This window comes from Apodemus sylvaticus, chromosome 1 (genome assembly GCF_947179515.1).
Source record: "Apodemus sylvaticus chromosome 1, mApoSyl1.1, whole genome shotgun sequence".
NCBI lineage: Eukaryota > Metazoa > Chordata > Mammalia > Rodentia > Muridae > Apodemus > Apodemus sylvaticus.
The window spans coordinates 175,748,578-175,772,238 of record NC_067472.1 but is presented as its reverse complement, the minus strand read 5'-3'; the positions used below and the strand labels follow the sequence as shown (position 1 = coordinate 175,772,238).

The following is a 23,661-nucleotide window of genomic DNA, read 5'->3' as shown; positions in this document are numbered from 1 at the left end:
TTCTGAAAATTTGTCTTCTGAAAGCAAAAAAGAAAAAAGAAAAAAAAAAGAAGAAACTGATAAAAATCTAGATGCATGTAACCTACAAAAATTAAAGCTAAAGATATAGTTTTAAAACAGACCCATTACAAGCAATGAGATTGAAGCCATAATTATTATCTCTCTACAATGAAAAGCTCAGGACCAGATAAATTCATTAAATCTATCAAACTTTTTTTTAAAGCCTACAGCACCTGGTATTCCCGAGCAGTCTTCCATCCAAGTACTAATAGGCCCGACCCTGCTTAGCTTCCGAGATCAGATGGCATTGGTGAGTTCAGGGTGGTATGGCTGTAGACTCTATCAAACTTTTTAAAACATTTCAAGTATTTATTTATTTATTGATTGATTGATTGATTGTATATTTGTGCGTGCACACATACATCAGTGTACATATGAAGGTCAGAGAACTTCCAGGAATCATTATTTCCTTCTGCCATGTGGGTGGGTCCCAGGTATAGATTTCCAGCCACTAGACATATCCACTGAGCAAGTCTACCAGTTCTATCAAACTTTTTAGGGAGATATAATACCAACACCTTTCTCAAACTGTTCCACCAAACAGAAAGGAAAGACACTATTATCCTGATACTCAAACCAGATGAAGATACAACAAAAAAGAAAACCACAGTCCAAGTGTGAAAAACTGCATGCATAAAAACTCTTAAAAAAAACACTTGTGAACCAAATTCAAGAACTACTAAGACAAGCATACATTATGAACAAGTTGTTTTCATCCCAGAACTGCAAGATTCTTTCAACATCTACAAAGCAAAACATGCTACACCACATGAACACGCTAAGAACGGAGATCAGATGATCACTGGGACAACCGAGAAATGCATGTGAGAAGCTCAGCATGCCTTTGTGACAGACATCCTAGAAAAGTTAGTAACAGATTTGGGAGTTAATGCCACATTTTAGGGGCAACCTGGCAGGTGCATTCCTAATACACTGACTGAGAGGTCGGAGCCTCAGTTGACTGGATTCTTTCAAGGCCTTAGAGACTCTGCCAGAAAACTCTTAGGCTGAACAAACACTCTGGCAAAGTTGCAGGATACAGAGCCAGTATACAAAATCAGAAGCATTCATATGACACCAGTAAGAAACTTACTAAGGAATTGGGGAAATATCCCACTCACAATAATTCCAAAACAAGTAAGATAATAACACACATAGGAATAAATGCAGCCACAAGCGTAAAGGATCTTTACAATGAAAACCTGAACAGAGTAGGAAAGGAGGTATTCAATGACGGAAAGGCACCACACGCCCTCAGACCAGCAGATTAATATTGGGAAGACGTCTACACTACCTCAAGTAATCTGCAGACTCAATGCAATCCCTACCATAATGACATTCTGGTATAGAATAAATGGATCCAAAAGCTCACATGTAAACACAAAAAAGTAGCCAAAGTAACGCTTATCAGAAAGAACTAGTTGAGGAACGTCCATGTCTGACTCCAAATTATTTTAGACACACACACACACACACACATATACTGACAAAGGCAGCATGGTAGGTATAAGAACAGAAATAAACCCACAGACTGCAATGAAAGCAAGCCCACTTGCCACATTGTGGTGACCAAACTAGGGACCAGCTACAGAAGATGAAATGAGTTCTCTATCTCTTACCTTGAACAGACATCAGTTCAAAGTGGACTAAAGGACTATAATTTAAAACATGAGACCACAAAAGAAAATACAGGTACAAGGACAGGTAGGCACTTCCTAACCAGGATGTCAGCAGCACAGGAAATTAGTAATGGGACAACAGGACATTTGAGCTTGTGCACAGCAAAGGAAACAACCAGCACGTTGAACAGCGCCTACAGAATGAGCACACTCTTGTGGCCTACTCTCCACACAGGGCCTTAACATCAAACATGAAGGGGCTGGGGAGATGGCTTGGTGGGTAAGAGAACCTGCTGTGTGAGCAAGAGGGCCTGAGTTCAAGTCCCTGACATTCATGTGAAAAGCCTTATGTGGCTATGTATGCTAGAAAGATCCTAGACATTGCTGGACAGCCACGGTCTTTCAAAAATGGCGAGCTTTGGGTTTAGTGAGAGGCACTGTCTCAAAACATAAGGTGAAGAGTAACAGAACGGCATATCTGACAGCCTCCTCTGGCCTCCACATGTGTGCACACGGACGCACCCACACCCACGGATATGCACGCAAAGTAGAGTATATAAAGTACTGCAAACATTAAACACCAACAAACACACAAACAAATCTGCCAGTCACATAGACTAATGAGACAAACAGGCAATTCTCAAAAGAAACACAAATGGCCCATAGAAGAGCTTTAACACATGTTCAATGTCTCCAGCCATCAGGGAAACAGAAATTAAAACTACTCTGAGATCCCATCTCACCCCAGTCAGAATGGCTGTCATTAAGAAATGACATTAACAAATGACAACAGACGCTAGCAAGGATGTGGGAGACAAACCCTTATTCACGGTTAGGAGGAATGCAAACTGTTGCGACTATAGAAATCAGAGTGGTTTCTTTAGAAAAAAAATCAAAAACAGAACTCTCCCTGGAGACACAACTAAGACCATTATAGCTAATCTGTAGCTGTGAAAACAGATCACCTACAGACACAAGGAGAAACATCTCCCAAGCATTAAAGGAAAAGTAATCTATCAACCTAGAATTCTATACCTAGCAAAATAGTTTTCAAAACATAAAGGCAATAGCAAAATGTAGTTAGAGAGCTGTGATCTGCGCATTAAGGAAACAGGATTGTGAGTTTAAGACTACTCTGAGCTATAAGAAACTGTCTCCAAAAATATACATATATATGTATATAAAGATAGGCATATATGCATGCAGGGACTAGGGGGGGTAGCTGGTAAAGCGTCTGTTGTGCAAACAAGAGGACCTGAACTCAGACCTCCGCAGTGCTCCTTTGAAAGCCGGTGTGACAGTTCACACTTACAACCCCAGCACCAGGAGTCAGAGCAGTGAGGACTAGAGACTCCGGGCACTCACTGGCCAGATGACTTAGCCAAGGCAGCAAGCTCCAGGATCAGTGTAAGACCTTGTGTCTCAAGAATAGGCGGAAAACAGTGGAGGACACATACTGGGTTGAGAAGGGATGACAGACAGACACTTAGTGCTTCACAGCAATTCTGAGTCCTAAGTTCTTCAGAATAGGAGACCAAAACCCAGTAGAAATTTTACTTCAAGGCACAGAAAATAATGAAGAGAAATAGAAATACTAAATCTTCTGGGCAGTGGTGATGCACGCCTTTAGTCCTAGCACTTGGGAGGCAGAGGCAGTGGCAGGCAGATTCCTGAGTCCAAGGCCAGCCTGAGTTCCAGGACAACCAGGGCTACACAGAGAAACCCTATCTAGAAAAACCAAAAAAAGAAAAAGAAAAAGAAAAGAAATACTAAATTCACAGGTAGACCAAGATTCTTGCACATTTTAATTTCTTTAAAAAGATAAGGACAGGAACGGCAAAATGAGAGTCTCGGCAAATGTTTCCACCCCAAACCCTGATAGAGTTAGAGGGCTCTGGATACACAGCTCCTGGATTGGGAGGCAGACATTGTCACCACAGGAAGAACCTTAGCCCCATCCCCCAAACCCACCCCAAAACCGTACACTGACAGGCTGACACTGTGACTACCAGAGTGGAAGCCGACCAGAGAGGCCCTGCACAGAAACCTGGGCCCAGGTCGGAAGCCTAAATGGTGCTGACTCCTTGCCCGCTACATACCTGTGTAGACGTCACTCCCAGGCCCTCTGACCTAGTTTACACATGAACACTGTGTGGTGGTGGAGGTGACGAGGCGGGGGATCCCATGTCCAGCAAGAAGAGGGGTAAAAGAACAGTTTAGGGAGTGTGCTGGAGTGCTGTGTGGCTTCACTGTTCGACTGCAGACACTACTTCCCACAGCCCAGGTCAAGGAAGGTTTAGCAGACCCAGACTGACATAGGGGAAGACAAACAGCCAACCTCAGCCAACTGTAGCCTTCCAGGTAGAAGAAGAAAGGCCCAAATTCACACCAACAAAGTGTACTTTGAAACAGGGGCAGAAGCAGAGGCAGGCAAAGCTCACTAACCTTTCTCCCAAGCCTCAGCCCAGTACCACAGAGCTCAAGCTTAGTACACAAGGTGTGTACCCAGGACAGCTTGCCTGGCTATCAAGCACACAACGCAAGACACACTAATGGATGAACGTTCTGAAGACACAAGGCACCTTCAGAAATACGAAGACATGTAAGGGATGCTGGAATTATCCGACCAGGAATCTGAAAGTGGGATTGATATCCTAAGGATATTAATGGGTAAGGTGGGTAAATGAAAGAACAGAGCAATGTAAGCAGACACGAAATTTTCAAAAATGACCAGAAATGCAGTACTCGTGAGGAGAAAGAATGCCTCTTAGATCCATTAGTAAACTGATATGGACAACAAGCTGAGCTGGAAGACAACCCGGCAGAAACCTCAAACTTGAAAAGCAAATTCAGAGATCAATAGAAAAGCCAAGAGTTAAGGATAACTCCAAACATGCCCAAAGGAGAGATTCCCAAAGGAAGAGAAAAAGAAACAGAAAGCCACGACTAAGAAAGATGACGACTGAAAAAATTAATGTCAGCTACTAAATCATACACTCGAGTTCAGAGAGAAAAAAAAAAGAGGTGGGTAAACCCAACTCTTGGGAAGCTGAGGCAGGAGGATTAAGGCCAGCCTGGGCTATGTAGGAAGTTGTTGTCTCAAAACCAATCAAGAATAGTTGACAGATGGGGATCTAGCTCATAAAAAGGAAACACAAATAAATAACAGCAAGAAGGTTAAATACACAAAATCCATTTTTCTTTTGAGACCCACCACACTGGGCATATGATTTCTCTCATTCTCTGACTACCAAAAAAAAAAAAAAAAAAAAAAAAAAAAAAAAAAAAAAAAACCACAAACAAACAAAAAAACAAAAACAAAGATAAAGATCCAGAAAGAAGCCACAGGGGAAAACAGACATCTGTGGGGAGCACCACTAAGAACTATATCTGGTGTCTCAGAAATCATGCAAGGAGAACAGGGTGAGAGGTATTTAAGGTGCTGAGAAGGAACTCTTCAACTCAGAATTCTATATCGTATGTAGAAACACTCTCAAACCAAAGGACAAACCCGTCCTCTAACAAGAACTGGAGAGAACTGGCTGCCAGGAAGCCTGCACGTAGTCCCTTGGGGAGAAGGCCAGCAGTACCCTTCAACAGCGAGAATCCACACAGTGAGTAATGGGAGCCGTGGGTGCAGATGCTGCAGAAACTCCCCAGACTAACAGAAAAGCCTGTGACTGCACAAGGGACAGGATGGAGGAGGGTGGCCTGTCTTCTCCGTCATGTCACACAACCCATGACGCGAATTGAGCTAACAGCAGATTGGGGGATGTGACAATCAATTTAAAAAGTGGGAAAAGAAACAAACTCACCTTATTGAACTAAGTTAAACCACAATGGAATTAGCCCAGAAACCACTAAAGACTGCTGGAAAGTCTACGACAGCCTGAACCCTGAGCAGAACACTTAAAATAATATATGGATCAAAGAAAAAATGTCCATGACAACTTAAAAAGGTTTTGAACTAAACAAAAGAAAACCACAACCTATCAAAGCCCAGAAGTGCAGTGAAGCCAAGCCCATCACCAAAGCTCCAGGCTGAGGAACACCAGAAAAAGGAGGAATTAATTCAAAAGGAAGGAAGGGAATAAGAAATCAAAGCAGCAGCCAGGCAATGGTGGTAGCGCACACCTTTAATCCCAGAACTTGGGAGGCAGAGGCAGGCAGATTTCTGAGTTCAAGGCCAGCCTGGTCTACAAAGTGAGTTCCAGGACAGTCAGGGCTACACAGAGAAACCCTGTCTTGAAAAAAACAAACAAACAAACAAAAAGAAATCAAAGCAGCGATAGAGGGCTCATGGTATGATGGTGAGCATTCTGAGCCCAGACACCAGAAATAAAACAAAAATCAATAAAATATAAGATATAATCCAAAAACATAAAAGATCAGTGGATGGGGTGCCAGGAGAAATCAACCAAATTAAAAGCCGGTTTGTAATAGTAACGTTGATAAGCCTCTGGCCAGACAAGAATAAAGAGGTCACTGGTTGTTTATGAGGACACTCCACAGAAATCCCAGAACTAAAATGATAACCAAGAAACACCATGAGCTCGCCCACACAACGTGGATCGATTCTTTACAAGCCATAATCCACCAAAGCTTGCCCAGGGAGGCATAGACAACCCCAGCAGGGCTAAAAAGGCATCAGTTAGGAACTGTCCAGGACAAAGACATAGGGCTGAGATAGATAACCCGATACACTCATCAGCATTTAAGAAAGATATCTGTCCAGTCTCTTCAGACAACCAACTTGGGAGAGTGCTCCTGGGCCATCTGTGAGTTCCCCTACCCAAACCAGACAACAATCTAAGGAACTACAAAAGTTTCTCATGAACAGAGATGCAAAGATCTTCAACAAGGCATTAGCAAACAAAGCCTCACAATGTCTGAAGTTGGTGAGATCCACACCACAACAGCTGAGATTTACCTCAGACACGCTAAGAGTATTTGGGGATATGTTAATATGCCCAAGACATCAGATGAGAGGGAGAAAAAATACGATCATATCAACTTGTGGAAAGGCATTGGTAAATACAACATCCACTCACATTTAAAAAAATAAGTTTCTCAGTAAACTAGGAAGAGATTATTTGTTCCATTTAGTAAAAAATATCTCTAGCCGGGCGGTGGTGGTGCACGCCTGTAATCCCAGCACTCTGGGAGGCAGAGGCAGGTGGATTTCTGAGTTTGAGGCCAGCATGGTCTACAGAGTGAGTTCCAGGACAGCCAGGGCTATACAGAGAAACCCTGTCTCGAAAAAAAACAAAAAAAAAAAAAATTAAAAATATCTCAAAACAAAACAAAGCACTATCCCATGTCTAACATATTTAACAGTGACAACCTGTAGCCTTCCCATTAAGATGAGGGATGATAAGGTTAGTCAACCTCCTTTCTCCCTTTTAACTACCCTAGAAACTGCTAAAGCAGTAAGACCAGAAAAGGAAACAAAACATATCTATCATAAGAAATACATAAAATTATCTTGGCTCATAAATGACATAATCATCTTTGGAGAAAAGCTGAAAAACCTGACCAAAAACTAATAAGCAATTATAGAAAAGTCTTAAGAGCCAAGATGAATAACTATACACTAGCAAGGAAACACTACAAACATTAATTTGTGCCCCCAATAAGTTTATTTGGTATACATAAAATAAAATGCATATAACATTTATATAATGAAAATAATACCCCCTCAGAAACTAAATAAATAAAAGAATGAAGGTAGTCCATGTTCATGGACAGGAACACCATGATTTAATTTAATCTGTAAATCTGCTCAATTTAATCTGTAAACTGTAATCACAATCATAGGAACTTAACTTGGAATGTCAACAAAAATTATTTTAAAAGTTGCAAAAAGCAAAATACCCAGAATAGCAACAGAATCTTCAAAGAACAGACTATTAAAAGGAAAGCACTAGCACTTTCCACGCTCAGAGCTTACAGCAACAACAACCAAGACAGTCCAGTGTTGGTGGAGAAGCCATAAGTCTATCGATGCACACCACGCCCAGAAATGATAGCAGCAGCATTAGAGGAATCTGGTATTCCATTAATCAGCAATGTAACGCAAAGGAATATGACATCTTTCAAAAGTTAAAATAACTTGAACACAGACCATAAGCTATTCATAAAATTTAACTCAAAATAGTTCGCAGACCTAAATATAAGCACAAACCTATAAGTCTGTGACATTCAGATGACGAAAATCTTCAAGGTTAGTTTAGTGACAACTTCTTACCCTACGAATGAAGAGATGAGGATCATTAGAACTAAAACTCTGATCTGTAAAAATTACTGTTAAGAGAATGAAAGAGCAGACTGGGAGAAAGTAATTTTCAACAGACATCTCAAGCTGGGCAGTAGCACCACCTTAATCCCAGCCCTTGGGAGGCAGAGACAGTCTGATCTCTGAGTTCTAGTGAGGCCAGCCTGATCTATAGAGTGAGCTCCAGGATAGCCAGGGTTACACAGAGAAATCTTATTTCAGAAAATTAACAATAAAAACAAAAAGACATCTCTGATAAAGGATATATGCACAGATCTCATAAGCTTTGTAAGAAAACCACTTTGTTATAAAACAAGCCTAAATCCTTCAGATACCGCACCAAAATGACAGGCATCAAGTAAGCGTTTGGAAAGCTGGTTTACATTTTATGCCATCCAGGAAATGTATATCCAAAGAAGTCAGAACCACAAGCTTATCACAACAGGCCAAATCCAGAAGACACCAACCACTGGCAAGGATGGGAGGAACAAGGGACTTTCAGCCACAACTGCTGGGGACAGTAATATTCTCATTCTGAAAGGCAACCTGGTAGACTTTTACAAAAGTAGCCTAGCACACCTGCCAGCAATCCTGCCAACTGGCATTTATCAAAAGGGGCTGAATATACACCCACCCAATCAATAACCTCATGCTTACGGGAACTCTGAGAGCTACAATCAGCTGGGAACAACCACGGTGTCCCTTACTTCATGAATGGAAAAACCATGGCACCTCTGTAAGTGGAACATTATATCAGTGCCACGAAGTCATACTTAAAATATTAACTACTATGTGAAAGATGCTGACCTGAAAAGCCTACATGCTATGTGATTCCAACCACTGATATTTTGAAAAAGACAAAAATGTGGAATCAGTAAGCACTGGCACAGGGCTTCTAGGGCACAAAATAAATTGTACAGCAAGGCTGACCCCTAAAATATGGACTTCTGATGGTATGCAAATACAGGTTTAACAATCGGAATGAAAGTATCAGTCTGGCGGGGATTCTGAAAATGAGTTCTATGCACGTGAGGAACCTGAGCACATATCCTATCACTATGAACTGATCTTAAGCATTCTAAAAACCTTTATGTGCACATGTGTGCTGCGTTCTTGTATTCATGTGTACCATGTGTGTGTCTGGTACCCTTGGAAGTCAGAAACTCAGCCATCTTCCCAGCCCTTTTATTTTTTGTATGTATGGGTGTTAAGCATACACATATATGTACCTCATGTGTGCAGTGCCCATGAAGTCCAGAAGAAGATACTGGATGCCCTGGGACTGGAGTTACAGATGGATGTTAACCTTCCATGCGGGTGCTAGGAAGTGAACCTCAGCTCTCTTGCAAGAGCAGTCTGTTCTTAACCCCCTAAGCCATCTTCTCCAACCTCTATTTGTTGATGCTGTTGTTGCTTAATTGGGCAAAATTATTAAAATACCACCATCATAAGACTCTGGAAGTAAAGCCCTACTTTATGTTTATTTAAGAAAAACAGTGAAATTTGGGCAGGAGGCTGGGGACAAGTTTCTTTTGAGATACCCAGAACATTTATGTTGAAGGAGGCTGACTATGCTGGCTCATTTCATGTTAACTTGACACAAGCTATAGTCTGAGAGGAGAGAACCTCAAATTAAAAACTGCTTTTGTAAGACCAGGCTGTAGGCAAGCTAAAAGAGCATTTTCTTTTTCTTTTTTTTAATTAGATATTTTCTTTATTTACATTTCAAATGTTATGCCTTTTCCTCATTTCCCCTCCGGAAACCCTCTATTCCAACCCCCCTCCCCCTGCTCACTAACCCACCCACTTCTGCTTCCCTGACCTGGCATTCCCCTACCCTCGGGCAATGAGAAAAGGGCATTTTCTTAATTAGTAATTAATGTGGGAGGACCGAGCCCATTGTGGTCCACCCCTAGCCTGGTGGACCTGGATTCTATAAGAAGGCTGGCTGAGCAAGCCACAAGGAGCAAGCCAGTACACAGTACCCATTATCTGTGGCCTCTGCTTCAGTTCCTGCCTCCAGGTTCCTATCCTGACTTCCCTCAGCGATAGACTGTTATCTGGAAGCATAAGCAAAACAAACCCTTTCCTCCTCCAAGTTGCTTTTGGTCATGGTGTTTTAGTATGGGAATAGAAACCTTAACTAAGATACTGACTATATTTCAAACGTTGTGGGAAAATTCACCATCCAGACTTTTCTGAAAACAAATGCAATTTCAGTGGCAAAGAGATGGGAAGAGCCCATAGAGGTCTGAGGTTCCAGTGTTGCCAGGTTCCACACTGGCTCCAAGGTTAGCATTAGAAACTAGCACCAGGCAATGCTAGGTCTCTGTAACGTCACAGCTCACAAGGCAGGGGTGAGTATATTACGCTATGAACATGCAGAGTGCAAACCTGGGAAGACACCAGCTACACTGGCTCTAGGGAAGACTGGTACGGTACAAATTATGGATGTGTACTCCAAGCTTATTGGAGCTAGAAATGAAAGAACAAACACTGGCTATGTCACGAAGATATACTGGTTCCAGGGTCACTGGTCTGTTTTAAGTAGGAGATCATGGCTTATATCCAACATAACAGAAGCTTCTGGAGGAGTATCTACAGGTTTAGCAAATATACTTGAAAGAAGCAATTATAATTACCTTAAAAACAGAAGGAGAAAAAAGCATACAAACAATGCCTGCTCTAATAGAGAGAACAGCAATAAAGACATCAACATTAAAAAAAGCAATCAGATGGATTATTTGGAGCTGAGAATAACAATAACTAAAGCGAAACTTCACTAGAGGGATCCAGGAGTCCATCTGAATGCAGAAGGAAGAATCAGAAAGTGCAAGGTAAGTCACCAGGAATTACACATCCAAAGAGAAAGGTAAATGAAGGTACTGAGGGGCGGACATGGGTCAGAGGTTAAGAGCAGGCCCTCTTCTTGCACTGAACTCATTTCATTTCCCAAAGCTCATATTAGGTGGATCACAGCTAATTCTAACAGCAACTTCAGAGAACTTGACAGCCTTTGGCTTTCATGGGCACACAGATAGTGTAGATATGCATACGTGCACACATGACTCCCGCGCGCGAGCGCACAAACACACACACACAGAGAGAGAGAATAAAACACAGCATACACAGCTCAAGTACTGGAAAGAAGGGCTTTTAAGAGCTATGAACAGGTTTGAAGTTTTTAAATCTCAGCCATTAAAAAAAAACCCACTTGGTCAGAAAACCTTCTCAAGTTAATAAAAAGCATTAATATATATCCAAGTTCAATAAAACCCAAGGAAGATAAGTGCTAATATACAAATGAAAACCTTAAACACAGCCAGAGAAGACAGGTTCATGGGATACAGTGAGACCCTGACCAAAGCAGCAGTTGGCTTTTCAGACCAGAAAACAGTGGTGCTTAGTACTCTGTCAAGTAATAATCTTGTATCCAGTGAAACTGCTTCCAAAGAAACACAAACTAAGAATGTTCCCCGATAAAGACAGAATTTACAGGTACGGAATTTTCTTAAAAGGCTGAAGGAAATGACACCAGATGGTAACTTGAATCCACATAAAAAATTAAGAACACCGGTAAAGGTAATTATGTAGGTAAATGTGAAAGAAAATGTAAATGCATTTTTAGAGTTTTCTTCTCATATTTAAAAGATAATCACATAGAAAAATAAGTGTATAGTTTTGAAGTATATTACAGTAGCAGGACAGAAAGGGAGAAGACTCATACAGAAGCAAAATTCCTGCATCTGGCCGGAATTCCACACACTCTGCAGTGGAGCAATGTTAAAATGTAGCCTCTGTAACTATGTCTGTTAGTTGGAGTCGGAGACCTGGGTCTGTGAGCACTCCAGGAAGAGTGAGTGCCCTTGGCTAGAACCAGAGCCAGAACCTGAATCCTTGCCTCCCAAGCCGTGAATACACGCAGGCCCGTGTTGGGAAGGCTGCTATGTAGCTCAGAGCAGTCATGCTCGGTTACCACGTGTGAGGCCCAAAGTCCAATCCCCACAATTAGGAGAAAAATGCTTGCTTTGGTTTTAAGAAACTGAAAGGTTCTTTTTTACCAACTGGGAATAAGTAGCTAACAGCCGCGTAAATGGCCGGGAAGTGGCAGGGGTAAAGCACAGTGTAATCCACAGAGGCCATCAGCACTTCTTTCCTTTAAGACTCACTGCATAGTCCAGACTGGCCTCCAACTCCAGAAAGCCAATTACTTTTATTTCTGAGTGTTGGGGTACTCGAAAATAAGCAGGAGCACTACACCTGGCTTCCCCCCCTCCTCCCCACCCCCGCCTCACCCCTCCTCCCCACCCCCAACCACAATGCTGTTTACATGGTGAAATATTCAATTCCAAACTCAAAATGCAAGGTCACAGGCAAGACAGAACAGCCACTAACAGAACCACAAGAAAGCTGAAGTGGCCACAGAACAGACAGAAACTTTAGCCAAGAAAGCCCAGCAGCTCTCAGGAAGCTGAGCTTCAAGTCTCGCCTACGTTAAGTATCAAGATTCTGTCTGAAGAAGTCACAGAGGATAAAGAGAGAGATAGGTTGCAATAGTTAAAGCATCAAAGGCCTGGGCTACAGCTCGATGACATATGCAAGCGCTGGGTTCCATCCCTCAGTGCTGCGGGAATCTGCAGCTCCGGGCTAGGCTGCATGCCTGCACTCACAACAGCAGCTGGGGCTGGGCTGCATGCACACAGCAAACACCTAGTCTCCTTTAAAAATGAAAGTATCAGTAAGTCAGGAAGACACTAAGGAAAAACACCTGTGCACCTAGCAATTACCTTCTCCAAAGGAGGTTTTTTTACAGCCACATTTAATGACAAAGCCCCAGACCTGATTTCTGCCACCACCACCAAGGCAAAATGTTCAGTTTGTTTACTAGAGATTCTAGTCAGCACAGCCAGACCTACCACCATTCTTAAAAATTCTCACTGGGGGGGGGGGGGGGGGGGGGGGAAACAGTTAAGACTTATATATAATCTGATCCTGTATGTAAGAAACCCTATGGAATCCACACAAGCAGTGAATACGAAGCTGATACAGAAATACCAACTGAACAAGATCTCACATTCAAGTGAGTCACTGGTGAGGGAACTGTAAACAGTTTGCACTAAAAGATAGTCCTGTAAATAACTCCAAACTCACTTTAAAATGCAGTAGTGACACATGCCTTAAATCCTAGCACTCAGGAGGCAGAGGCAGGTGGATCTCTGAGTTCAAGTCAGCAAGTTTCAGGACAGCCAGGGCTAGACTCAGAAACGATGTCTCAAAAAGCAAAAGTGGAACATTTTGTGTTTGGGTGTAGTTAAGTAGCACATGCCTTTTATCTCAGAACTTGGGAGGCAAGTGAGTTAGAAGCCGGCCTAGTCTACACTGAATTCCAGGACACAAAAAGTATCTGGCTCCAAAAAAAGTATCCATTTTGTGGGCTGAGATGGCTCAGTGGTTAGAACTGTGTGTTGTTCTCGCAGAGGATCTGGATTTGGTTCCCAGCACTCACAAGGTGACCCCCAGCCACCTGCAGTTCCAGCTGCAGGGGCTCCAACACCCTCCTCTGCAGTCTGCCAGCTCACTCCCACTCGTGGTACACATACATACATTCTAGCACACACCCACACAGATAAAGTAATTTTTTTTTAAAAAAAATTAAGAACACATTTAAAAACACTGACAAATGAATTAAAGATCTAAGTGAACTACAACTGAGGAATTCTACCAAAGCTCCCTGGAGAATACATGCCACTTTTTAAAAGAACACCTACATATAGATTGGCTTTAATCTTGAAAAACTTCTTCACAAAGAAGGCAAATTTGTAAATAAGTATATAACTGAATTTAACATACTTTAAAATACTCTAACACATAGAAAACTGTAAGTTACATATATGATCAATTGGAAAGGAATAGTATTTTTAAAATGTGCATAATTTGGTATGTTACCAAATGTTTAATTCCCTCTAAAATCCTATACCCCAAATCAATATTTAAGAGATTATAAGGGTGATAACTCAGTAGATAAAGTGATTGGTATGCAAGCATGAAGATCAGAGTTTGACCCCTAGCATCCATGAAAATGTCAAGTGGGTATGGGACGCCCCAGAATAAATATGTAATGTATATAGACATATATACAATTATGAGTACAAAAAAATTATCAATCAAATGCTGATGTGTATATGTTTAAACCATGTCATCAACAAAAGAGCAAACAATGCAAATACATTAAAAATAGATTTCACTGTGTCTTATTAAAGAAATCAAAGTGCAATCGTGTAGATGTTTCATCAATTCTACCTCCACGATCTGCCCTGAGGAGACGCCTCCAATGATACAAAATACAGTCAAATGCATTAGCCACAGTACTACCAATATAACTGCAAAACGTGGGAACCCTCCATGCCTTAGGAAGGAAAGAGGTTGAAGAGGCGTTGCACTGCCCACAGAGTGAAGCACTGCACCTCTGTGCAGAACAGGGAAGTCTCTGGGAACCGATGCAGAGATCACTAGAAAAACAAGCAATACAGAATGTCGCCCCTCACTTCAGGACAACCATGAGCATGTTAAACACCTGCATATGCCAAAAACACTGAGTTTACCAATGCTTGATTCTAGTCTAACACCATACAAGCTATTTCAGTTCGCCTGTTTGTGACTTCTTTGCTCAACACTAAGAAACCTTGGCATATAATAATCTCAATCTCAATCTCTCTCTCTCTCACACACACACACATACACACACACACACACACACACACAGAGAGAGAGAGAGAGAGAGAGAGAGAGAGAGAGAGAGAGAGAGATCCTGGTATTGGTATTTATGCAGAAGAAATAAAGGCTGAATCATCAGAAACTGAAAGGCTAGGTTACTTACAGTTGAAGATGAAGACTTGGGCAGAAGAAAGAGTTTGAGGGAAGAGGCAGTGAGCGGGAAGGTAGAAGGAAAAGTAACTGACACTTCTCTGACTCAGAATCTCAGTAACGTTCACAGACCTTCTACATGCCTCTCCTATAAACCATCAGTCCAGCTGGGATGTGGAGGGAAGCCACAGTAAAATACAAAGAGCGATGCAAAAATCCAAGGGGCAACATTATCCCAGTGAAGGTGATGAAAGCAGAAGGAACACAGAACAACCAAAGGAACTCTGAGCTCCAGTTTTGCGACTCCGACTACAAACAACTGCACACAAGGGAACACAGTGCTTCGCCCAGCAGTACAAACAAGCACTACTCAAACACCTTAGTATGTTTCACACAGACAAGTGTGCGTTTAGCCAGGGTAGTTGACGGTGGAGAAAGAAGTCACAAACACAGATAATCAAGTGAATCATGCAGTCTCAGATTACAATCATCTTAGTATAAAGGTATAGTTTTAATAAACTCAGATATTAAAATGTGCATCTGTCAGTGTACATACATGCATAGCTCTGCCTGCTGACTAGGCCAGGCCCTGACAGCTCAGTGGCAACAGACACCTGCTAGCAGCTGCGGGCTTCTCAGCACAGTGTCTTAGGAATGAGGGCTCCTTGGAGCTGCCCATTCCAGGGCTGGAACAGAAGAAAAACAAGCACAAGATGAGACTGGAACATTCTGGTGTTTGAGAGCAGAAGCATTCAAGAGCTGAGAGAACTTAGCTGGGTGCAAGCCTGTGGTCCCAGCCTCTGACCCCAGGATTAGGACTTCAAGTTCAAGTCCAACCAGGGTGACAACATGCCTCAGAAAAATAAAGTTTACATTCAAATAAATCCAAGAGTAGTTTCAAGTTACAGTTTAAAACTGTGGTAAGACTGACTGAAACTGAGTGACACTATTTCTGTGAGGAGGACCAATTTGAAAGAAGGCACACAAATACATAAGGCAGAGTAAGTTCATGAACATAGAAAGTTGTTTAATAACAGCACACTTAAGTTACACATCTGAAGACCCAACAGTCCCACACAGAGGATTGCATCAGGAGGAGGTTAGCACAGGATGCCTCTCATAAGGAGAAGGGACAGGGCACACCTAGAGTCGGTATGATGGGACAGTCTGGTTGAGAGTAGGTGATCAGAAAGAAAAGCAGTTTTTAAGTACAAAATACATGTACAGATGATCAACAATGGCTAGAAAAACAAAAGCTCTTATATTTTTAGGCAGTCTTTCAAATTCAGTCCCCTGTTCTGCATTATCCATTAACTAGCATGGATGCAAGCACACCATTTTATCATTAAAGTATGTATTTCATAAAACTTTGATAGTGGCGCTGCTCTAGTTACAGCTTCAACTTTTCTAGGACATAATTTCACTTTGTTTAAGCAAGAATTCATTAAAGAAGCTATAAATAACCTTTAAATATTTAGTCGTGAATAGAGGGTAGACTGGGGTTGATGGCTTATTTTAGTACTAATGCAGAATGCTTTTTAAAAGCTACATTTTAGCATGCATCAAGCTAATGATCAACACTTGCACTGTAATGGTCAACCTGAAACTGAATGTCTCTTTAAGGAGTTTAGCTACAAGTAAATATATTTTTTTTTTTTTACTGGTAGCAAAGCAACCTTGAAGAATGAAAATGTGAGGAAGATTGAAACATAAAACAAACAAAGAACCCTTTACTTCAAAAAAGAAGTTAAAGCATCTAGACAAACTTTTCTCTCTCAAAGGATGGTGCCAATGAAAACTATGTATGGAGAGAGGAGGTATTTGTGGGACTTTAAAAATTCAAAAATCTGTGGTGTAGCCTATATAGCATATACACAAATCAAAGACATTTTATACACAATTTTAAAGCAGGAAGTTCACAACATTTTAGAAACCAAGTTTCATAAAAATTTTACTTCCAAAAAAAAGTTGTACAAAATATTATTCTTCTAGGCAAATTTTCCCAAAGGTTTTATATAGCTTTTTACCTTAAAGATTACAGTACGACATTCAAAGGAAGAATTTTTCAAAGAACCATCTAGCTGTGAAACCTACAAGAAATGTAGATTTTTTAAAGTGCCTTTAAAATGTAAAAGCAAGTAATATAATTGTTGACTCTATTTGAAATTTTAACATGGTCCACATGGAAAGCACAATATCACAGCTGGTACAAAACTGGCTGTGTTTAGTTGAAAACACAAAAACAATATATGACAGTATTCCTTGAAAAGTAACTCAAAATGCTGTTCCTGTATCCTAAGGCCAATTAGACAGTAGTCAGAGAATTAATAAAGCCAGCAGAACATGACAGCATTCAAACATTTACTTTGACTTTCCCAATGCCACTGATAAAGGTGAGAGAATCTGCCCAGCCAAACAGGATGCCTTCGCAACTCCATGGCCGAATCTGCCGCATGTTCTGAAGGTGCAGCTGGAGCTGCAGGCGAAGCCCAACCCCCTCTAGTTTCTCTGCTGCAATCGGGCAGCTCTGAACTTTGAAACCCTCTTTGCAGGCTCCTCTGAGGCCTCTGACGGAACTTCTTTCCGCTCTGGAATGGTGGGTAGGGCATGATGAGCAATGGCTGAGTGTGGTGCTAGGGAGGGGGATAAAAATTCTTTTTCTATTACAGTTCCAGAAAAAGTCTGTAAGACAAAAGTATATATGGTATTAAATATAACTAAGATGCACACAAAAATCTTTACCCTTCATTACCATGCCTTTTTTTTAAACTAAAGTAACAAGAATTTTGGATAATAAACATCAAAATATTAATTGTTCAAAGAAATCAGGTAATATTATTTTTCTTAATTACACCATCAAATGCAAGGAGTTTTTTATGATGGACATATGACAAAACAAACCATCAGCAGAACATGGCAGCCCACGCCTTTAGTCTCGGCACTCAGAAGGCAGAGGCAGGCAGATCGCTGCGGATTCAAGGCCAGCCTGGTCTGCAGGGAAAGTCCCAGAGCTACAGAGAGAAACCCTTTCTAAAGAGCAAAAACAAAAAGAAAACAAGAAAAAAAATGTAAAATGTCTCTTTTGTCTGGGAACACAAAACATGTGACAAATAAAAAAGTCCCCCAAACACACACTCCATCATCTCCAGCTCTGTCAAGTGTCACTAGCGCAGAAGCTACAAGGGCATGAAAGGCAGGCTTCTGCCCAGGCTCCCTTACTGCCTGGCTGCCTGACAGTCAAAAGTTTAGTTTCACTAATGCTGAAATCATTTCTTTTGGGGGGCTTATTTATTCAAGATCTTTATTGCACTTTGCCTCTGTAAAAACTAAAAAATGAAGGTTCTAAGACCTTCAAAAGTGAGTCAAAATAGCTTTAAAATTCTAGGACAATCAATTTAATGGTACAAATCAGATGTGTCACCCAAACGATAAAAAGCTCTTTTATTATGGCTGTGTGTTTGTGGAACTTCATCTAATCAAAGCCAACTATGTTCAACTGAAATGAGACTAAGTGACATACATATCACCAGAATGTCTTCACGTGTCTTTTTATATCAAGAAAAATGAAGAACACAGAGTCACTTTTTAAAAACTGTCTAGTATTTGGAACCTCTCGCCTCCTCAGAATTTAAACATAAACTGAAACCTTTAAAATGTAAAGAACAAGCCTGTGAGATATGAAGTGGAGAACTAAGTACACACCTCAGACAGTCCTGAGGGCAAAGGCTTTCTGGGGTGGTTCTCTTGGAGTTCCTCCACACTGCCGGGCTCGGTGCCTGCAGCCTCCTCCGAGCTGGTGCTCCTCAGAAGCCCCCGCCGATCGTCCACATCTGTGGTGCTGCTCTCACTCGTGTCGCTGCACACGCTGTTCTCCCGGCTGCGAGACTTCAGGATTGACTTCCGAGGAACGTACTCTCCATTCACAACATCCACGAAGACTCTACAGCATTCAAGACAAACAACTTCATTTTAAGGGCCTGTAACTGTAACTTAACCTACAACTTGTTTTCTGAGGCCTCTGTTTGAGACAGGGTCTCACGCAGCCAGGCTCACTTTTCCCTCCTGCTTCTGCCACCCCCACCTCCCAAGTGCTGGAGTTCCGCATCTCACCAAACTCCACTCGGTTTTCTTGCTAAAATGTCTTCTCTAAATGTCCCATTCAGAGTAAGTTTACAACTTCACTGAAAGTACCTTTTGTTACTTTCAAAGCTGAATTTTGGACCCAATAAAATACAACATATTATTTATATGTTCAGAAGAACAACTTGATTTGCCAAAAAATAATTTTTACAGGCCTACTTCAAAACATCAAGAATTTTCAGCAGTTTGCAAATATGGATGATAAAATGGTAGGCATTTCAAACTGGACAGTGTAACTGCTCCCTGTTATGATAGGTGAATACAGGACAAACTCATGAAAGTTGTGGCAGACAAGTTCAACAAGGAATATCAGCTTCCAACTCTCCAGTGACATATGAAGAGGACCCACCCAGACCCTGGCTGGTTGAAAGGCCGAGCTGTGTGGCATGTGGGCACCCATCTCTCAGTGGAGCCCACAGACCAACTCCGCTTTGTTGGGACCCTCCAAAGTCAGCGCGCCTCCTGCAATCTGGAAGGGAAGGAAAAGTCCCCAGGCATAGCGCACCTGTAAATGTCAGCAGGACTCCTGATCGCAGGCAGTTCATGGATAGCATGACTCCCACCACCACTCTTTCGTTTCCGCTTGGCTTCCTCTTTCTTCTCACTAAACTTTAAAGTAGTATTTTTCCCGGTATTTATTCGAACCTAAAATTAATTCACAAGAAGAAAAAAAAATCAAAAACTTTCAAAACAAATCAAGTTCCACAGTAGAAGAAATAAGCCACATAGTTATCAGCAAGAGATTCTGCTGACACTTTTTGGCACTAAAATTATGTATGTGATCAAGTCTGACTCTTCTGTCACATTTCCACAATACTACATCTTCCTCAACAGCTGATTCCATTACCAGGGTCTGTACTACTATATGCAAAGCAAAATATGTTTCAACTATAGTCCACAGTTAACTATAAACTTTGCCTCCCTGGCCTTCACCTTACATGCATTTGTGAGTTAATCCATGTGCTGCTAGCCTGAGTCACAAGTGCAGTAACAGATAATGCTCAACTGTGTAAACTGCTTAAATACTGCAATGTGCTCAAGACAGTAAGCTACTCATCTGTGATGATCCAGCATTTATACCACGCTTTCCATAACAGTGTTTGCGTGTCTGGCTTTATCTAAATAAAAACAGCGTGTCTGGCTTTATCTAAATAAAAATAAAGAAAAAAACCTTTAAAAAAAAAAAGAAAGAAAAAAGAAAAAGAAAAGAAATTAACAATCCTTCAGTTTCAACTGTTTCCAAAAAAATTCCAAAGGCCCTTTAGCTTAATGTATTAGAATTAAGAAAAAAACTACATGTAATTATTTCACTTTCTAAAAGGGTAGGGATAACTAAATCATAAGAAATAGTAAGTAAACATTAAGATGTCTCTTGACATACTAATCAGGCACTGAAGACTGCCCTACTGACCAGCAGGGAGCCTGTTTGCTGCTGACCAGCTCTGCCCTATAGCTCCTCAGATTCCCTAAACCATACACCCAAGCCCCTCAGCAGAACGTACAGAGAAGAAAGAGGGTAGGGGTAGAATGATGGTAGCTCACCCTTTACCTACAACTAGGCCATGTTTGCCCATTTTAAATGCTTCTACAATCAGGTATGGAAGAACAAAAGCTTTGGATACTAGGCAAAGTTTGAAAGCAATGGATCACAAGAGCTCTACAGTCACTATCAGCTCCAAGATCTAAAAGAAAACAAAGATCCACTTTTCATCCCTCAACCTAACCTTTCCTTGCTGTCCAGGATAACAGTACTCATTTGACACCTGCATTAAAACAACAATCTGGTTCCCCCTTCCCCAAAACAACCTGGTCTTGAAGCCATTTTCAGATCTGAAAACAAACCAAAAGAGAACCCTGGAATAAGGACCGGTAGACCCTAGTCATGCATTCAAGAGTGTATTTAGTGGGCCTTCTGAGAATGACAAACCACCATCACTAATTATTGTTTTTTCTTTTAAGGTGAAGCAGTTGGGTAAGAAGAAAACAAGCTTTTCCTTTTTGATAGCACTGACAATCTTAATCAATGTTAATGTTTTTTCTAAAATACAACATGGATGACATTTAATGACTACAAAGTTAGAAGTATACAAACCCTTTTAGGTTCAACAGTATGAGAGAAATATATTGTTGGTATAGAATTATCTGCTGAAATAGCATGGTCACTTTCACTATCATCATCTTCATCATCTTCATCACCTTCTTCTTCATCTTCTTCATCTTCTTTGTTGCTGTGGTAAGAATTTGAGCCGTTCACTGAATAGTTCAGACTATTGGTTTGACCATTAGGGAGTCCTGCATTTCCAGGATGCCTTTTACAGCTGCTGGGGGCAGAGGAGTTTGTCACTGGAGGCACCACATTCACAACTGTGTCTTCATCTTCCTTTTCCTCCTCAGAAGACACTGTGTCTTCTCCATTTGGAATCACAGTATCAGGCTTACTAGGTGACAAAAAGAAAATATGAATAAGATCAAAAAAACTACAGACAATAGAAGTAAGAGCTCTTACAAACCTCAGCAGACTGTAGCTACTCAAAACATAAGAACTCACAGGACACATGTATATTTTTATCTCTGAACACTGGCCAGATATAGTATGAATACAATCTAAGAAATTTGGCAGGCATGATGGTTCTTATTTTTAATCCCAGTCTCAGGAGGCAGGCAGATCTATGTGTTCAAGACTAACAGCCTGATCTGTTACAGAGCAGTATAAGTTCCACAACAGCCAGGGATACATAGAGAAACCCTCTCAAAAAAAACAAAAAAATAAAAAAAGAATGCGCTTGCGCTCGCCCCCCCCCCCCCACACACACACAGGTTAAAAAGGCAAAAAAGGAATCTCTAAGAGGGTGCCTCCTCTACGTCCTGAGACCACTCCTACCTGCTACACAAGAGTTGTAAGCTCATGCATTCTTTCTCCCTACCACCACCTCCTTTTCTGTTTCAAGTTCCAACCTATAAATCTATAATAAAGCTTCTCTCAAAAACTAAAAAAGAAATTTTTAAAAATAGATGTTCTATTTTTAAGATCAGAAATTCATCCCCCATACCCACAAACCATGATATACTATTATTTTCTAATTTTGACCTCAGAAATTTGTGTAATAGCATGGACTGGGATTTTGTAAGATAAAAGATTTCTGTATGTGCATATGAATGTATATTTACACACAAATGCACATTTATCACGCTTCATTCCATAAAGGATCTGAAGACCTTACAAAAATAACTGAACTAAAAATGCAACAGAACTGAAATGACATCATGCAAAAATAGAGGGAATCATGACTAAGACTCTGAAACCCAGCATGGGCTTTGAAAAAATGAAATAGCTAGAAACAATGAAAAATATGAAATAGTTACATCAAAAAGACATAAGTGAAATGGTAGGGGAATTTCTTCTGCATTTTTATGTCCTATTTTTCACAGAAACTATTACATATGGTACATCATTTAAGCAAAATAATAACAGGGGCTTCTGTAGTAGCAAACTTCACATAGCACTCTGATAATTCTAGGTGAGTGCTAATGCCTATCTCAAATAGCAGTCTGGCAAAGCTTCTCATACACAGAACCACCTGACCAGATTACAAATTGCCTGCTCAATAAACAGAAAGTTTGTAAATGAAATACAAGGACAAACATTTTCAGTACCAAATTTAAATTCAAAGCCATTTTTTCTTTTTAACAAGTCATTAGAGCATAGAGCATTATCCTAGGAACAGTATAAAATTTTATCACTTAAAATTTCTTATTTAGGAGTGGTGGTCATGGTACTGTAGAATGCTTGCCTTGCAGCATAGAGGCATTAGTTCAATCCCCAGCACCTCAAAAAACAAACTTTGGTCACTTTTAAGTTTTTTTGTTAGTATTAATGCAATTACTATCAAGTATAATTACTTCATTATATATGATATGAGATCTGAATAACATGGAGATTGTGATTTTTCAGTATAATTTACATAAAAGGAAATATCCTACAAAAATATTCATGTAAGGGCATGCTGATCCTTCTACAGTTTTCTGCCATTTCTTCAATGAGTGCACACCATCTTATAGTGAGGCAAGATACATATTCTCTTGCAAAGATAATGTGTCATTAAGCACCTTTCCAGTTCACCCAGCAACTCTTCTTGTCTCTCCAGCTCTTCAAGCCGAGCCCACAGTTCATCAGCAGCAAACGTATCCTTGGGTTTTACCCCATTTTCAAAATCTGCTTCAAAAATATCTGAAGTTTTTGGTTTGGAATGAGGTTTATGAGCAACTCGTTGTTTTCCTATTTAAAAAGGAAAAGACACGACTGTTAGTCTACATGAGACCCTGTCTTTTGGGGAAAGTGTTGAGAAAGACAGGGCCCTTCCCAAGTGCAGCCCAGCTTCCTGAACCTGCTCAGTCACCCTATTCAAAGAGCAGTCACCGTAGCGGTGGAAGGAGCTATCGGCCTTCAACACCACACAAGCACAAAGTCACAAAACGCCCAGGCTACCAAGCAAAACTCCACCCAAGTAATATCCACCCGCCACCCAAACTCAAGAGAATCCAGTTATGAGAGTGATATAAAATGTCCTGCCATGGGATACTTCAAACCCTAAGGCACTGCCAAGAATACATACCCCAAGAGGAATTGATAGAGGCTAATCTCTGGAAAGTTCTATTATAATTTTATATATGAACAATACTGTCTTTTAAATTGCTTTATTTTAT

At 40.9% G+C, this 23,661-nt stretch overlaps 1 protein-coding gene and 1 pseudogene across 1 annotated transcript in view; both read right to left on the bottom strand.

Moving 5' to 3' along the window:
- Nucleotides 1-221: 221 nt before the first annotated feature.
- LOC127676816 (uncharacterized) lies at nucleotides 222-338 on the bottom strand (annotated as a pseudogene).
- A 15,481-nt stretch (nucleotides 339-15,819) lies between these two features.
- Nucleotides 15,820-23,661, bottom strand: part of Uri1 (URI1 prefoldin like chaperone) — a 57,346-nt gene continuing 49,504 nt past the window's right edge. The window contains exons 7-11 of the mRNA XM_052165325.1: nucleotides 23,065-23,233; nucleotides 21,050-21,395; nucleotides 19,463-19,602; nucleotides 18,520-18,757; nucleotides 15,820-17,499 (exon numbers count right to left, since the gene is read on the bottom strand). Coding sequence (XP_052021285.1) covers nucleotides 17,317-17,499; nucleotides 18,520-18,757; nucleotides 19,463-19,602; nucleotides 21,050-21,395; nucleotides 23,065-23,233 — 1,076 coding nt within the window. The 3' untranslated portion in view covers nucleotides 15,820-17,316. The remainder of the gene's footprint in view (nucleotides 17,500-18,519; nucleotides 18,758-19,462; nucleotides 19,603-21,049; nucleotides 21,396-23,064; nucleotides 23,234-23,661) is intronic.